The sequence below is a fragment of the Sinocyclocheilus anshuiensis genome, unplaced genomic scaffold, assembly GCF_001515605.1.
Source record: "Sinocyclocheilus anshuiensis isolate Anshui unplaced genomic scaffold, SAMN03320099.WGS_v1.1 scaffold284, whole genome shotgun sequence".
Taxonomy (NCBI): domain Eukaryota; kingdom Metazoa; phylum Chordata; class Actinopteri; order Cypriniformes; family Cyprinidae; genus Sinocyclocheilus; species Sinocyclocheilus anshuiensis.
In genome coordinates, this window is record NW_015554266.1 from 1941657 (window position 1) to 1960086 (window position 18430).

Genomic DNA, 18430 nt, shown 5'->3' on the forward strand with positions numbered 1-18430 from the left:
GAGAAGTGCTCACTAACACAGATTTAGACAGATTTGTGAACAATATTTGAGAGAAATAGGCCTTTTGTGTACATAGAAAAAGTCTTAGATCTTTGAGTTCAGCTCATGACAAATGGGGGCAAAAACAAAAGTGTTGCATTTATACTTTTGTTCAGTGTATATATATATATATATATAAAGGGATGAAAAAGTCAATATACTTTGTTCTGACACAAAACTATCTAGCATAAACATCAAATAGACGTGTGCACTATCGAGGTATATAACTGCTGAAGGTGTATAATATACCTGTTGAGCTTGTTCTCTGTCTGAACTATTTACAGAGGCTACATTCACCTGACACTGATCTTAAGTGTGTGTGTGTGTGTGTGTGTGTGTGTGTGTGTGTGTGTGTGTGTGTGTGGGTTTTCCGACTGAAATTAAGTGTTTCTGGAGTGCTGCTAAAACTGTGCGATTTCAAGGGCCTGTGTTGTGACCTCTTTCAGTAGGACGGTGCAGAAACTCTCCAGGCCAGTGTGAAACACTGTAAACGTTTGGCCTGCAGGAGAACCTCCTTTAGCCAAGAACCGCTGATGTTAGTCTCAGCTCACATAATGTAGCGCTTTTTACTCTCAACACACACACACACTCACTCACTGCAGCTGTGAAATGGAACGTGTCTGGAAAAATCCACACAGTTAGCAGCTAAAGAGCAACTCTGAGTCTTACATGAGCAATATCACTCTCGTACTCGAGCGATACCGGCTCTATATCAGCGGCTGTGATTGCCTCTGGCCTAATCACAGCTGCTGATATAGAGTCGGTATCGCTCGAGTACGAGAGTGATATTGCTCATGTAAGACTCAGAGTTGCTCTTTAGCTGCTAACTGTGTGGAGAGTACGAGAGTGATATTGCGTTTATACAACAGTTCGACGGAATGTGTGTAATTAAACAAGAAACAACGGAGTGCCTAATAAAACCCTCTTTTGTGCGGAACTACTTCCTTCCGCCACGGATTCAAAGCTCAAGTTGACAGTTAAACATACGTCACTTTTAGAATTCGTATCAAGGGCATGTGCTGCTTCAGTTAGGTTATTAGTGAGAAATAATGAGGTTATAAGAGAGAAACAATGCGGCAAGCCTTGCATCCAAATGAGACAGAGAGAGAGACCGCGAAGCTAGATGTTTCTTCTTATATTAACTAACGTACCCTACGATTAGCTCAGTGAATAATTAAAAAAACATAGACCCGGCTAGAACAAGCGGAGTGATAAATTGTGAAAGGGCGTTCCTGTAGCGATAGCAGTACAATATCTCACAGTTCTCAACTAATCAGATTTGAGAACCAGAACGAACTGTTGTATAAATATGTATCACTTACTAGAACTACAGCTATTTGATTTATTACATGGTAATAACACATGTATTACTTAAAAATGTGTATATATGCATTATTGAAAAACGCAAAGATAAAATTATTAAAACTTCCAAATACTATATTTATATTTACATCCATAAGAAATAAAAATCACAAATAAGCACTCAAATATGTATGCTAACAATAGACTCATTTTGGTATGTTTTTATTTCTTCTAAGAAATTTGAGGAGAAACATAGGTCACACAAGGTCCAATTCTCGCTATTAAACCATTAATTGCCTCAATAAACTCCTAATTTGCTGCTTATTAATAGTTAGTAAGGTAGTTGTTATGTTTAGGTATTGTGTAGGATTAGGGATGTATAATATGGTCACGCAGAATATGTGCTTTATAAGTACTAATAAACAGCAAGTATGTTAATAATAGGCATGCTAATAAGCAACTAGTTAATAGTGAGAACAGTTCCATATACTAAAGTGTTACCGAAACATCTTAGACAAAGTCGATGCTTTAATGAAAACTAAAGAAATGAAAAGTTCATTAAGTCTATTATGAAATTATGAAAGTGCAAGCTCTGAGCACTTTCTTTCTTGAGTACCAAATCAGCATATTAGAATGATTTATGATAGAAATTAAGACTTTTATTCAGTAAGGATGCATTAAATTGATCAAAGGTGGCAGTAAAGATGTTTCCATTGTTACAAAAATATTTTATTTAAAATAAAGGCTGTTTTTAAAAAAAAAAAAAAAACTATTCATCAAAGAATCCTGAACGATATCTATTACAGTTTACACAATAAATATTTTGCAGCAAAACTGTTCTCAACAGAGACAATAATATGAACATATTTCTTGAGCAGCAAATCAGCATAATAGAATGATTTCTGGAGGATCATGTGACACTGAAGACTGGAGTAATGATGCTGAAAATTCAGCTTTGATCACAGAAATGCATTACAGTTATTAATAAATTGTAATATTTCAAAAATATTATTTTATTTTTTAAATCAAATACAGGTTAATGTAGCCTTGGTGCTCATAAGAGCACCAACTTCTTTCAAAAGAAGACATTTCACCAAAACTCATTTTGCAAATACCGTAAACGTACATTAAGCATGTCTTTATTCACCTTGACATAGATGTGTTTAGAAAGATCTTAGTCTCCATAGAGAGAGAGAGAGAGAGAGAGCGATATCAGGACATCAGAGGCAGGCGTGAGAAAACCACATTCCTACAATCGCCATACATCAACAAAACTATAGCTCACGCTTGAGCTCCATGAGACAAGCACCGCACCAAACCGCCCCAGAAAGATGGATTGTGCCACTTAACCCTCCAACATATTTACACTCTCTGTCCTTCTCAAACGCAGAGAGCACGAGGTGATGGATGTAGTGTAATGTCACATTACTGCATAATAAATCACTAATAATCACTGCTATTGACTGCTGCAGTAACGTGCCTTAAACACGTAATGAATTACGTAATGGCAAAAGCATTTAACATTTCACACAAGCGCCTGATTGGCATCTGGAAAGGTAAACAGCGTGTTCTTCGAGCACATCTGGCACTGCTCAGCAAAACCTCCCAGCATTCCTCTGTAATCCACCAGGTATGTGTGTCAGTCTTACCTCTTTAGTGTGCGTGTGGAAGGAGACGGACATGTCCAGCAGTAGTTTTCTTTGTTCCACTCTCCTGACGAAGTCCTGGATTCTGACCTCCAGGTGTCGCGCCGCCTTATAGATCTCCTCAGGGTCACACTCGCCCGTCTGGGCCAACTGCTCGGCCGCTTCCAGGAGTTTATCTGCATTAGTGTAGGTGTTCTGATCCGGGAGAGAGAAGACCAGGCAAAGCTCGATCAATGAGCGTTTGTTTATGTTAACATTTAGAAATTGACATAATATTAGTAAAGTCACATGCATTTATATAGCACTTTACACAGTGCAGATTGTTTCAAAGCATCTTCACAGTAATAAACATGAAAACAACAGTGTTGTTGTTGTGAAATGAATACATTATGAAACAAATTCGATTACAGGCCTATACAGAAGACAACAGAATCACACAGTTTAGTTCAATGTTGATTCAATTCAGTTTAGTAACTGTCAATGTTGCAAAGACTATTAATTATAAAACAAATTCAATTAAGCTATAAAGCAGCTCTACAGAAGGCATCAGAGTCACCATTCAGCTCAATTCAATTCAATAACAGTGTCAATGTTGCAAATTTAGTGTTGTAATCTAGTTCAGTTGTTCTCATCTGATATTATTATTATTAACACCAGACCAGAGCAAAAGAAAGTGATTGTAAGTGATCTGAGTATTGTGATGAATGGTTTGTCATTTGTCATTTAAATGGACCACACTACTTTTGTAGCACTCATTTATTTATTTACTTAGTTCAAGATATACTTATAAAGTTAGTCAAGAGTTCTTGCAGCAATAAAAATGATAATTTACTCAGAAATTATGTTCCATTGATACAGAAAGACAAATCTAAAAAAAATAACTTTTCTATTAATTAAATAATCCTGAAAACAAAACTGCTACAGTTTCCACAAAAAACAAACAAAAATAAATAAATAAGCAGCACAACTATTTTCAACATTGATAATTACAAGAAATGTTTCTTGAGCAGCAAATCAGAATATTAGAATGATTTCTGAAGGATCATGTGACACTGAAGACTGGAGTAATGATGCTGAAAATTCAGCTTTACATCACAGGAATAACAATTATTGTAAATTTCACAATAAATTCCACAATTTTTACTGTATTTTTGTTATCAAATACCAGTAAATCTTACCAACCCCAAAATTTTGAACAGTGTACATATACATATACATATACATATACATATACATATACATATACATGTCCTGTTTAAGGCCTTCTGGCATAAAAAAGGGGAAATTAAATTTCCCATTAACAACAACAATCCCAGGGAAACAACAATTTCCCATTAGAGATGCCAGGACAAATCGAATGCTTCACAAGGAATCAATTAAATCAATGACAGGATTAATTACTACGGAGCCCCTAAAGGGACATGTTTCAAATCTTTCGCGCTCTCTCGCAAAACTTTTGCATTCCCCCGAGAAACTTTGCGTTCGCCTTTTATTTATAATGTTTTTTCTACGGGGGGAGAAAACACATGAAACTTTGCGCATTCCGTTCATATTCTGGGCTCATCTGCTTTGCTGTGCGTAATATATTTTATTTATAAACTGTATAACAGATTTGATATTTTTTTGTCCATTACCTTAAGCATTTTCTTTATAATGTTTTTATGGTAGGAAAACACTTGACATGCTGTTCAGTGCATTGCGTTCATATTCTGGGTTCATCTGTTTGCCTGAATATAGTATATATTTCTTAATAAACTGTATTCCAAATTTGGGCTTTTTATATTGCTTTCTTCTTCCACTAAGCCATGTTAAGTGTTTTCTTTATAACAGTTCCTCTTCAGGAACTTCAGGAGCTGTGTCGGAGGACGCTTTGGGAACGCCCTTCAGCGTGACCGGCTCTGAACCACGTGTGTAATCAGTCCAATGGATGGGCGAGACGTCACAGGGGGGACGGGGGGTGACGTAGTGACCAGGAAGCTTAAAAGCAAGTGCGGTGAAACCGGCGTCAGCTTTTTGTTATTCAGCAAGCGCTCTGTGTGTGTGTCAGTCTGATATTCGTTTGTGAGTCTTATTTGGTGTTGTTTGTTCAAATAATGTCAAAAGCACAAGACAAAAAGAAGCACCTAAGCAAGGGCGAGGGCAGGCTGCGTTTCAGGCTGTGTGTTCCTCCCTGCCCGCGTTACATTACGGGTGGGGATACACACAGTTTGTGCGTTGTCTGCCTGGGAGCGGAGCATGCTGAGTCGGCTTTCAAGAGAGTTGACTGCCCGCATTGCAGCCCGCCTCTTTATCTCCGCTTCTGATTATTACGGCAATGTGGCAGGGATGAGTGAGTGTGGTTATAAGAGAATGCCCCGGGTAGAACAGATGCTCGCGAGCTATCTGTCTCCCGATGCTGCATCGTCTTTAAAGGCTCCGGCATTGCCCTCCAAGCCGATACGCACAACATCAGCGCTGGTGGGCAAGGGGTACTCGGCAGCGGGTCAGGCTGGTGCGTGTCTGCAGGTGTACCAAGCCGACCTGCTCAAAGAGCTGGATGAGGGTGAGCAGGTAAAATCCGAGGATATTACCGAGCTCAGGAGGACGGCTGATTGGTCTCTCCGCACCACTAAGGAGACCGCCCGTGCCATCGGCAGGTCTATGGCAGCTATGGTGGCGGCACCTTGCACCTTCTGGCCTGTTCGGTGACGCCGTCAATTCTGTCGTCGATAGGTACCAGGAGGCTCGTAAACAGGTGGCGACGTTCCAGAGGTTCCTCCCTCGCCGCTCTCTAGCTCTGAGGGCTACCGGGCGGGAGCAGCCCCCTCCGAGTACCAGCTCCTCATACAGGGAGGCACAAAAACAGAGCGTCGCCTCACATGTTCCCCAGCGTCGGGGCCGTGAGTCGCTCTGGGTCGGGGGCCTCGAAGTCTAAGCCGGATCTGCGGACCGTACTTAAGACTAAGAGATCCTCGGCCAAGAAGTCCTGACGCCACTGGCCCAGGACTCGTGAGGGCAGGCCCTTCTGGGGTGGAGCGGGTTACAACGCATTACACGGTTTCCGTCTCACCTCAGTGCCCTCAGGAGATCGGTCTGCTAACCCTGCTGGAGTTACAGGGCGCAGCGGCCTCCAGCGAGAGCCACTCTCAGTCACCGCCCGGGAACGTAGCACTGGACGCATACGTCCACAGAGCTGCCCTGTGGAGAAGTGCGGACCAACTGCTTGTGTGCTATGGTCCCCCTAAGAGAGGTCTTCCAGCTTCTAAACAGACCCTCAGTCGGTGGATAGTAGATGCCATTTTGATCGCTTATGAGTCCTCTGATCTCCCTTCGCCTTTAGGGGTCAAGGCTCACTTTCTACTAGAACTGTGGCGGCCTCCAAGGCCTTCCTGGCAGGTGTCTCGATGCAGGACATCTGCGATGCTGCGGGATGGTCCACGCCCCTAACCTTTGTCAGGTTCTATGGCCTAGACATGCGAGCCACTCCTGGCTCTTCTGTTCTCTCGCCCTAGCTGTGCAGGCTTCCACACTAGGCAAAGATTTAAAAGTCTGGCGGCGTGGGCACACTCGTTCCCAAAGTGTCCTCAGACGCAGCTCGAGTTCCTGAAGAGGAACGTCTCAGGTTATGCATGTAACCATGGTTCCTCGAGGGAACGAGACACTGCGTCTCGGGGCCATACTTTCGGCATCTCTGCCAGCGCTTGCTTCACTCCTAGAAGCTGAGGCCGGTTTCACCGCACATGCTTTTAAGCTTCCTGGTCGCTACGTCACCCCGCCCGTGACGTCTCGCCCATCCATTGGACTGATTACACACGTGGTTCAGAGTCGGTCACGCTGAAGGGCGTTCCTAAAGTGTCCTCCGACGCAGCGTCTCGTTGCCTCGAGGAACCATGGTTACATGCGTAACCTGAGACGTTTTCTATGGGGAGAGAAAGCTTAACGTGCATTTTAGCGTCCATATTCTGGCCTATTCTGCTTGTCTGTAAATAATATTTTATTAGTAAAATTATTAATAAGGTTATTCATATTAATAGTGTTATAATAGTAATTATTAATATGGTGTGTACTGAATTTGGTCCTCCAATGTCACTGTTTTAGTACATGAAGCCACATTAAGCGTTTCAGAATGTCCCAAAACTGTGCCTTGAACTATAAGCACTGACTGTATTTCTTTATACTTGAGTCCAAGTTCAATAAAACTTTATGAACCGCTTCATTGTGAACGTACAGAGCTGTATGAACCACTGCAAGCTGTAGAGTAAATAGGAAGTGTTTGTCCGAACTCAACTGGTTTTGCGAGAGAACGCAAACAAATTGAAAAATATTTTTTCCTCTCTCCATGTTTTTTTTTTCCACCACCATGTCCCTTTAGGGTCTCCGTAATTTGCTCTTATCACCTTAAACATTTTCCTCACATCTGAAATTACACGTCCATTTATAACTAATGCAGTGGGTTATCCCATCCTGGCACACATCACCCCATTACAATCAGCACGAACCCCATCAGAACCAACAGTTATCACGGATTATCACCTTGTGACCTTAACACAGCCAAAAACAGAGGAAAAGCGGCACACTGGCTGCTGGGACAGGAGCATCTTCACCCCAGTCCACACTGTTCCCCACTGTCAGACACAAGGTAAGGCGCTGTCAGGAGAGGTCGGCTAATTATCATGAGATAATTACATGTGTATTCACCTGTTGTGACTGTGGAGAATGAGAACACATTTACAGCTCCAGAGGGTTTCAATCCTTCATTAAACACACAGTTACAACATTACATTTCTAGTGAGAGATTTCATCCGTTTCATTCGCAAATATTAGTCCATAAAGCCCTGCTAATATAAAAGATCAGAGATATTTTCTCTCTGTTACACTGTTACCCCATAAATTTCATGCTTTCACACTTTTGTGTGTTTAAAAATGTAATATGCTGTGTATCCTGACTAAGGATATTTCTTTGGATCACTGTGGATTTGTGAGTGCTGTTCATGGTCACACATCAGACGTGAACGGAGTCTGATTTGTGGTTATTAAATAGAGGAGATCATCACACCAGTGATCAGGACCAAAGTCATGAGACAGGAAGCTGTCAACAGACTTAATAGTGTGACAATAATCACCAAACTTGCAGCATTTAAGCTACAGATGGATAAATCACATTATGTAAATTATTAAATGAGGGTAACAACAAGTTACAAAAGGATGAATCTTTTTCATCCTTTCAACTTATAACTTGCTCAGCTACTGTATTTGTCTGAACATTCGAGGGGACATTATTAATAGTTTTAGGAGCTACTTTTATACTTAAGATTGTATAATTATTATTGTAAGGCTCTCTGAAATACTTGATTGTAATTGGTCAACACAGCAATCTGCAGTGTCATGACCACTAAACTGTATATTTAACCTTTGTTAGAGCCACAAGAAAATAACTCGTCCACTTGTGTATTAAAGGAGTGGTTCACTGTTTTTTTTCTAGGCTTGATTGTGTTTATGGGGTGCAGTCTAACATGTGTTAATGCTTAGTTTTTAAAAAAACGCATTATTTTTCACATAATTTACATGTATTCCACACCCTCAGTCCCTTCTCTGAGAAACGAGCTGATCATTTCCTCCTTTTATGAAGCCCCGCCCTCAGAAATAGGCGATGGGCTCTGATTGGTTAGCTAGCTCTGAGGGCTACCGGGCGGGAGCAGCCCCCTCCGAGTACCAGCTCCTCATACAGGGAGGCACAAAAACAGAGCGTCGCCTCACATGTTCCCCAGCGTCGGGGCCGTGAGTCGCTCTGGGTCGGGGGCCTCGAAGTCTAAGCCGGATCTGCGGACCGTACTTAAGACTAAGAGATCCTCGGCCAAGAAGTCCTGACGCCACTGGCCCAGGACTCGTGAGGGCAGGCCCTTCTGGGGTGGAGCGGGTTACAACGCATTACACGGTTTCCGTCTCACCTCAGTGCCCTCAGGAGATCGGTCTGCTAACCCTGCTGGAGTTACAGGGCGCAGCGGCCTCCAGCGAGAGCCACTCTCAGTCACCGCCCGGGAACGTAGCACTGGACGCATACGTCCACAGAGCTGCCCTGTGGAGAAGTGCGGACCAACTGCTTGTGTGCTATGGTCCCCCTAAGAGAGGTCTTCCAGCTTCTAAACAGACCCTCAGTCGGTGGATAGTAGATGCCATTTTGATCGCTTATGAGTCCTCTGATCTCCCTTCGCCTTTAGGGGTCAAGGCTCACTTTCTACTAGAACTGTGGCGGCCTCCAAGGCCTTCCTGGCAGGTGTCTCGATGCAGGACATCTGCGATGCTGCGGGATGGTCCACGCCCCTAACCTTTGTCAGGTTCTATGGCCTAGAAATGCGAGTCATTCCGGGCTCTTCTGTTCTCTCGCCCTAGCTGTGCAGGCTTCCACACTAGGCAGAGATTTGAAAGTCTGGCGGCGTGGGCACACTCGTTCCCAAAGTGTCCTCAGACGCAGCTCGAGTTCCTGAAGAGGAACGTCTCAGGTTATGCATGTAACCATGGTTCCTCGAGGGAACGAGACACTGCATCACAGGGCCATACTTCACTCCTAGAAGCTGACGCCGGTTTCACCGCACGTGCTTTTAAGCTTCCTGGTCGCTACGTCACTCTGCCCGTGACATCTTGACCATCCATTGGACTGATTACACACGTGGTTCAGAGCCGGTCATGCTGAAGGGCGTTGCCAAAGCGTCCACCGATGCAGTGTCTCGTTCCCTCGAGGAACCATGGTTACATGCATAACCTGAGACGTTTTCATTCAACTGAAGCTTGCCATCAGGTTGTAAAGACTGATCTTTAGTACAGGAAAGGGATGGTGGAAACACTGATGGCTTCATTAAATCAAAAAGCATCACAAACTGAACGATCAGGTCTTATTTTTTTTTCGTTGTGTAAATGGGAGTACAAGAAGTTAGATCTGTGGAGGTACCTTTCAGGTGCTCACAGACAGCATACAGACTGTTTGTGAAGGACTTTAGCTTATGGTAAATTAACACACTGCTACAAATCAAACTCTCTAATGAATGAATGCTAATATGTGCCCAGAAAAAAAATGACTGCCATTCAGTGACTGCCATTCATCTCTATAGATGGCATATTCATATAATGTATGTTTAAATATGATGCACAACCTATCTTTACAATGGTTTTTGTTCGTTGTTGTCTCATACTTTTAGATATGCTGTTATTTATAAATGCTACTGCTTATGTTAGCTTTTAAAAATACGGTTTTATCCTGATTAAAGCTTTAATACAGTACGGCAACCATAATTGAAAAACTAAAACGAAACTAAACTAACCACAGTTATTGAAAAACTAACTGAAATAAAATAATAATTATCAAAAATAAATAATCGTTTCGTAATCATTACGTTCTCACCCTTTGGCGGAAAAAATATACGAGCTGTGTGGAGGTTTAGGGAAATAGCCTACCTGTAATGGCTTATGATGCACATGAGGTTATCTGACGGAGAGACGCAAAGCAATTTAAAGCCTGCACGGGTCCTGTTTGGTAAACGTGCACCAGCAGTACTTAACAGAACAATCGACCCATTATCTGACAGCAGCACTAATTTAATTCTATACCAGACCAGAACCGTTTGACATAAAGACCGCGAGTCGCGATCCGAACCGCACTCGCATTAAATCTATTACATCAGGTAAACAAGATTATTTATTTTATCATGTAACACAAGCAATCAAACCAACATTAGGCATTCTAAGTTGGTGCTTTGAAGAAAAACAGACACGCAATGCAACATGATAATTAACAGAAAAAAAGATGAGAACGCGCCTTTCTGTAAACAACACAAAACTTTAGCCAAGCATCTTGTGATCACTCTGCCAGGCTATTGAACAAATGTGCATTGGCTAAATCACTTCATACACACGCTTATAATTCTTCATAAATGAAAAGAACATTCAAATATAAGCCTTTACTGCTTAATGCGATTGCCATTATTATTGAATTTCATTAGTCCTAGTTTTGATTGATGCACGGCTGTTAACGGAAAAGTGAGCAAGACAGCATAGTTACAATATCATGATTATGGTTAAATACGAAAAGACATATGTAAAACCAAATCAGGTTACATTTTATTTTTATACTGAATATCTCAACACACATCATTGGATATGACATTAAACGCGACTTGTGTAGATTAATTTAGTAAAAAAGGCTTGCCTGCTTTCTTTGGCGTATATTTGTATACTTTTACTATCTAATCAATCTCAGCATGCGTTAATTTTGTGTCGCTATATGTTTGCCTCACTAAGGTTAAATTATGCCTACGTCTTTCTTTGGCCTGCGCTCTGGAAGTGATCTGTTAATTCTGCTAAACTTTAATTAAAACTGAAACTAAAACTGAAACTAAACTATATAAAAACTAAATAAAAATGTGTTCACAAAATAAAAACTAAACTAAAACTAACAAAAATATGAATGAAACTAATAAAAACGAAACTGAATTTTACAGCAAATTTGAAAACGATATAAAAAAAAAACGAAAAATTCTAAACTATAATAACCTTGGTGTGTAGAGCAGGGGTACGCGAGGAACAGGATTAAGAACCGCTGCTTTAGAACATTGATTTTGAAACTTGTGAATCCATTAGAATCGTTCTTAATAGCATCTTAATACATCAAGCCATATTAAGTGTTTATGTTTTTCTACGGGAGGAAAATGCTTAACGAGAGACTTTGCGCATTGCGTTCATATTCTGCTGTTCTGTGGCCACGGATTTGCGGGTCTTGTCTTTTTCTTGCAGGACTATGTATGTTATAGTACTAAATTAGTTTTAATCATTAAATCACCACCACAGCGTCTTGTCTCCATTGGCAACATGGACGATTTGTGTCGATTGCTAGTGACGTCGCAGGTAGCGGAGAGTGCAAGTGGCGATTGCAAGTGACAATGTAATTTAGTTTCTTTTTTCTTGTCTTCACCACCTGGCTACTGTTGTAAAATGTTGAGAGATTAAAAAAATAAATAAATCAATAAATAGAACAAAATAAAAAATAAAGACTGCAAGTGACGTCAATTGCGGTAGCGCAAGTGTCTGAGAGTGCAAGTCTGCAGCCAGATCCTGTTGCCCCCTTTGCTGCCTTTTCCCGAGGGTGGGGTTTATCTGGGTTTGTGATGTCACGAACCCAGGAAGTAACTTGTTGTAGTCCCTACCAGCCGTTTTTGTAGGCTTTAAACTGCCAGAAGACGATATCTCCGTTTGCATTGAACTTTCAGCTTCGTAGCTTTGCAGATATTGTTTATGCTCAAACAGCAACATTACACACTAACTAACGTTAAAAAAGTGAAATCGCAATCAACCACCCCTTTAAAATAATAATGGGAAAAATCCTAACGCTTAATATGGCACCTGTAGTCCCGTCTCACAGCTACGTGTTCGATGAAGGTGTTAAAAAATATATTCTGTTTTGGTTTAGTTCTAGTATTCTTTGGTTCCTGTGTTAGATTTTGTTCCCAGTTTTCCCGCCATTTGTTTGTTTCCATGGATGTTAATTAGATGTCACCTGTTCTCTCTTCTGTTGATGAGCTTCCCTAGTATATTTAAGCTCTCATTTCTTTCTGTTCTTTGTTCCATGTCGTCAGTGTTAGATGTGTGTAGTTTGTTTCTCTGTGTGGATTAAAGCTTTTACTCTTCGTCTTGCTCCTTGGATTTTGTACTACTACAGCACAATTTGTGACAACTGTACGTTATACATTTCTAAACAGATTATTAGCTAATGTACACTTTAAATAGTTAAGAGTGTCAAGATACTTTGATAATTTCATACAAATTCCTATTTATACAGATCTGATTTCTAAATGATGGTTATTATAAATAACAAATAATAGGGTTCCCTATTCTAGAAGTTCTAAACACTGATTTTGTAAATAAGTTGTAAATAAAACAAAGATTATTGGAGCATGTGTTAGCCTATCTAATTAAAAAAAGAAAAAACAAACATTTAATTCAATGTTATTGCAGTTTGTAATTGTTTGTGAAATTTACTAGCAATTTCTGAAAAGTGAAAACTGATTCAAAGTAAATCCTACACCAGTTTTTTTCTCTCTCTCAGTGCAGTTAAAGCTAATTTGAATGGAAAAAGTGAAATAAATATTTAAATCTATATACTTCAAATATAAATATTTATTCATGCTAATAAAAAAGTACACACAGACTTTCAGATCAGGGTCTCAGCTACATAGCGTTTTTTTTTTTTTTTTTTCGGTTAATGTTACTGTACATACAATCCTTTATCAATATTATCTTCTTTCTGCGGCTTCTTTGATTTGATCATTTGACTGATGAAGTGCATCTTTATTTTTCCTTTGCTTTCTGCGCATACAGTAATCCATAAACTTGTCTAATGCTATTACAGTAGAAACCCTGAGAACTAGCGGATAGTTTTTACCACATCGTGAAATATGACTGCTTTAAAATACATTAGGGATTAGTTTGAGGTTAGCAGCACTAAAAATCTATTATATATGCTGCATTCCTGATTTTTCTTGATCTCACACACACATACATGTATACACGTACATATATGAGACATGAATCCATCACTCAATCAGCATGTGGCCTAAAGGTGTTTTCAGTCTCATCTCTTCATCTTCATCAGTCTATTCTTGGATATTATATGTCTGATAAGCAGATGTCAGAATGACAAAAGCTGCATATGTCTCGCTGGTTACCAATAATGGCTGAGCCAAAACAAATCCCTTACAATTATTTAGACTTAGATAGAGTCAGATTGTCTCGGGCCCTTCTCATGACACTGAGACTCACAATCTGTCATCTGTGCTATTATGGATTATTCATCTCAGGGGAATTATGTGGATGTGAGAGGCAGGGCTTAGTGTCCAGTGATCTCCATCTCCTCTGTGTACTGTCAGATTAATACTCTGCAATGTATTTAACAGCACTTTGTTTAAAAATATCAGTTCAGCAGGATCTAATCCTATTTAAGATGACAAGAAGTGTGCATTCAATTCAAATTTGTCTAGTTTTTACATGACAGCATTTAGTTAGATTCTAACATTTTCTGCAGAAAATGTAAATGGCACTTGAAAAGCTGACTGAAAATCAAGGTTATTCCACCAACTATTGATTTCTGAACTCCTAAGTTAAAACATTAGTATTGTGTTGTTTAGAAATGAATATGAACTTGTTTTCTTTGCATTATTTGAGATCTGAAAACGCTGCATCTTTTTTTGCTTTTTTGAGACCAGTTGTCATTTTCTACAAATAAATGCTCTAAATGACAATATGTTGATTTGAAATCTGGGAGAAATGTTGTCAGTAGTTTATAGAATAAAACAAAAATGCTGCATTTTCAGCATCATTACTCCAGTCTTCAGTGTCACATGATCCTTCAGAAATCATTCTAATATGCTGATTTACTGCTCAAGAAACATTTCTGATTATTATCAATGTTAAGAAATCTTTTGTAACATTACAAATGTCTGCACTGTCACTTCTGATCAATTTAATGCATCCTTACTGAATAAATGTTTTTATAAAATAAATAAATAAACTCACTGACCTCAAACTTAACTTTTGAACGGTAGTGTATTTCATCACTTAATGTCTTATAATGACTTTAGGAACTCAACTGTTGCAAAACAGTACAAACTACACTGGAACACAGAGGTTATCCAATCATAATAAAGATTATTTACAGACAGAAGTCTTAATGTTACGGCAGCAAAAATGGCATTTTTAATTCTTAGGGTCAGTGAGTGGTGCACAATAATGAATAACTGAATTACGGCTATTTTTAGTGCTAGAAACCTTGACTAATATTATAAGTGGACTAAAAATATATACTGTAACAGTGTAGAATATGCGCCTAATGCATTGAAGCTGCTATATTTGCCATCAAAAAGGAGACTCAACATATACAGTCCAGTAGTCCAATTGCTTTCTTTGTTCAACAATGCAGTATGAGGGAGGTATGTGGCGGTTCTCCAATAAAATCAGCATTCAATGTTTACTTGGCCTTTGTCTTGTGTGCAATGTAGAAACCACAGCCTGAAAAGACACATCTCTCTGCCAAACCCAAAAAAGAGACCAATATTACCACACAACTCTCTCTTAAGATGAGTTTACAACAACAAAATATATCTACTGTGAATTTTCACACTTACATCCTCATTTTTGTGTCTAAGTTACTTACAAGTACTTAGGATGAACTATAACATTGAGACATTTGAATTGCTTTATACTCAAATATATATATATATATATATATATATATTGTCACGGGAGGAGCAAACGACAGACACAGTGGGTGTGGCGTCAGGCCTCGGAGAGGCTTTTATTAACAAAATAATATAACAAAGTGTCTAGAAAAGGGAATAAAGTGTCCAAAATAAAACAGGGGATCTGGTGTCCTCGTCGTGCTGCGGGCTTCGTACAGGGAAGGGCAGTGGTCAGGAAGGAAGGGTCCAGGTAAGGGGCGGAGTCCAGCAGCCGCACGTGCTCCCCTCTCCAGTTCGGGGCGCGAGGGGCGGCAGCTTCTTCCAGCAGCTGCATCCTTCTCGCCTTGGTCCAAGGCGTGTGAAGGGACTAGATGGCCCGACGGCCGTGTAACGCGGGCGGTTCTCGTCCGGACCGCGGGTCTAAGGGACGGGGTGATGATGATAATTAGTTTATAGATCATTTTTTACTTAATCTGATGTCTTTTTTATCTTATTTAATGTATATTTGAATAAATCTGTCATGAAAACAAGTCTCCATTACAACCACTGTTGAAAAGTTTACATTTTAACAACAGATTGAGGTAGAAACATAAATATATAATTAAAAAGTTGATATAAAAACGGCGTAACACTTTAGTTTAGAGACTAGTTCTCACTATGAACTAGTCGCTTATTAGCATGCGTATTACCAGCATTTTGGCTGTTTATTAGTACTTATAAAGCACATATTAATGGCCTATTCTGCACGACCGTATTCTAGATCCCTTAATCCTACTCCACAAACCAACTGCCTTATTAACTATTAATAAGCAGCAAATTAGAAGTTGATTGAGGCAAATGTCATAGTTAATAGTTAATTAATAGTGAGAACTGGTCCCAAAACTAAAATGTGACTAAAAACTGTGCACATTTTTTTTTTTTATAAACTAAAACTTTCCGTTTCGGTGTTTCTGTTAAGTTAAACAATTCATTTCAGTGCATCACTACTATTGACATTGGAATGTTTTGAAGATCGTTTTTTAAACCTGTTTATTGGATGTGTTGCTGTGGTACTGAACCTGATACTGGTACTGAACACATTTCCTGAGAAACTGTTCATTTGGTTGTTTTTGGGTGGATCTAACTGAATGGCTCGATCTGAAAATAAGCGGTTTAGATAAGAATGATGTGTATTAGTCTGACTGGCAGTGCATGAGTGCCTTGACTAGATCTGGTTTGGAGGAATCTGATCCGATGCGGCTGTTGTCTCACCTGTGCCACCTCCTCAAAGTCATCATGGCGTTTCTGCAGGGCTCTGGCTCTGTGCAGGGATTTGCCCACACCTGTGTGTTTACTGAGGAACGCCTCTCCATGATTCTCTATCCAGTCAATCACCTGCAACATACAAACACACACAATCCATTCAGTGCATGGAAAAAAATAATAATCACAACACAGAGCTGAAAGAGAGTCTATCAAGTGAGCTTCTGTTTTCATTAGTTAATTCAACTGATGTGACACATAGAAAGCCAGTTATTTAGGAAACATAAACACACACACACACACACACACACACACACACACACACACATTATTTTTATACAAGTTTTACGAATGAGGACGTCCCCAAAGCGAGGTTTTTGGAGATTTTGTCAGGTTTAGCTCACTTTTTGGTACAAATTTGTCCAATTAAACTGTTAACCTAACCCTACCCCTAACTGAAATATAAAGTCTGGTTGTGGTGTGATGCTATATTAGGTACTTTTAAAACCTCTTTAAAGAGTTATATCATCTAAAAACATACACTTTACTGTATAAATCTTTTCCTGAACTCTAGAGAAGACACGGTTACTGGGCTATTTTTGCCAGGAGAAAAATCTGAGATGTAAAAATCTCCATTTTCTCTATTTGTTCTCATTGCTACTTAGGGAGAAACATTAAATAAATCTCATATGTGATTTTTCTTTAATGCAGGTGTGTATTCAGGTGCACAACATCACATGGATACTGAACCAATCTGAATCTGTAGTTTAATTTATTTAATTTTAGAAACAAACACCAAGCAGCTGACCTCTTTTTTTTCTTAGTTACAGTCATGGTATCTGTGGTTCTTCTACTACACTTGCGTGTTTGCAAGTGATAATCAAACATGCAAACAATTGCGTCAGTGAGTTTCTGCTATATTGATTAAAGCATCCAGTGCATGTTCTAAAAACAGCTTCTACTTTCACACACACATTAACAGAGGCTGATGAGATAAATATAGCCCTGCATGACGAGTCCATCACAGGATACGGCTGCTTAAGGCAACGGTCTGCAGTTCACAGATGGCACCCATTACATCAATCAGTCCAAACACCTGTTTGGCCAAATAAATCAACTTATAATTCAATAACAATCAGGCATTTGTGTTCGACTATCAGTCATTGTGACTTGCATGATGGTTGATGCTGTGTTCATAACTATTGATTATGCTTTGAAATGGATGTTTACATAAAGCAAATAAAACTTATGATAATAATCAAGTACAAGAAATAATCAGGGAAATGACATAATAAACTGAACAGGCTGGAGTATTTTGTAAACATTCAGAACTGCTATTACAGTTTCTCCTGTTTTAGGCTGTAATGACAAATAAAGATGTATGAGGTGATAAGGAAAAAGCTTTGCAAAAAAAAAAAAAAAGTTTAAAATGATGGAAGCTTATTTTCACCACAAAATAAAAAAATAATAATAATTAAATAACAAAATACAACAATGAAATAAAACAAATAAAAAGGTAACTGCAACCTTTAACTCTTCTGACTTCTGACTTTTTTCTCACAATTGCAAGTTTATATCTCCCAATAGTAAGATTTGTGAGATATAAACTCAGATTGTGAGATAAAAAGTCACAATTACAGTACTTTATATTTTCTATTCCATGGCGGAAACAAACTTTCATATAAAATGCATGTGCCAAGTTCTTAAAATTTAATGACTATAAAAATGTCAAGTGGTGTAAATGTCAAGTTAAAAATAAAGTAATATTTCCCTTATACTTTCTGAAAAAGCAATCACTTTATTGTGCCATAAAATATGATATATATTTTACTATTTTTGAAATGACATAGATCACATTTAAAAACAAATAACAATAAAAAAATCACAAAAATGTAATAAGAATATATTATATTAGCAATTTCAGATTTGTAGCAATTTGTATATATTGAGATTTGTATATATATATATATATATATATATATATATATATACTGATTATTT

At 39.1% G+C, this 18430-nt stretch overlaps 1 protein-coding gene across 1 annotated transcript in view; it reads right to left on the reverse strand.

Annotated features, from left to right (window-relative positions):
- Positions 1 to 18430, reverse strand: part of LOC107671282 (kalirin-like) — a 188577-nt gene that overhangs the window by 56609 nt on the left and 113538 nt on the right. Inside the window, exons 10-11 of the mRNA XM_016464176.1 lie at positions 16439 to 16561; positions 2991 to 3182 (exon numbers count right to left, since the gene is read on the reverse strand). Of these exons, the coding sequence (XP_016319662.1) occupies positions 2991 to 3182; positions 16439 to 16561 (315 nt within the window). The remainder of the gene's footprint in view (positions 1 to 2990; positions 3183 to 16438; positions 16562 to 18430) is intronic.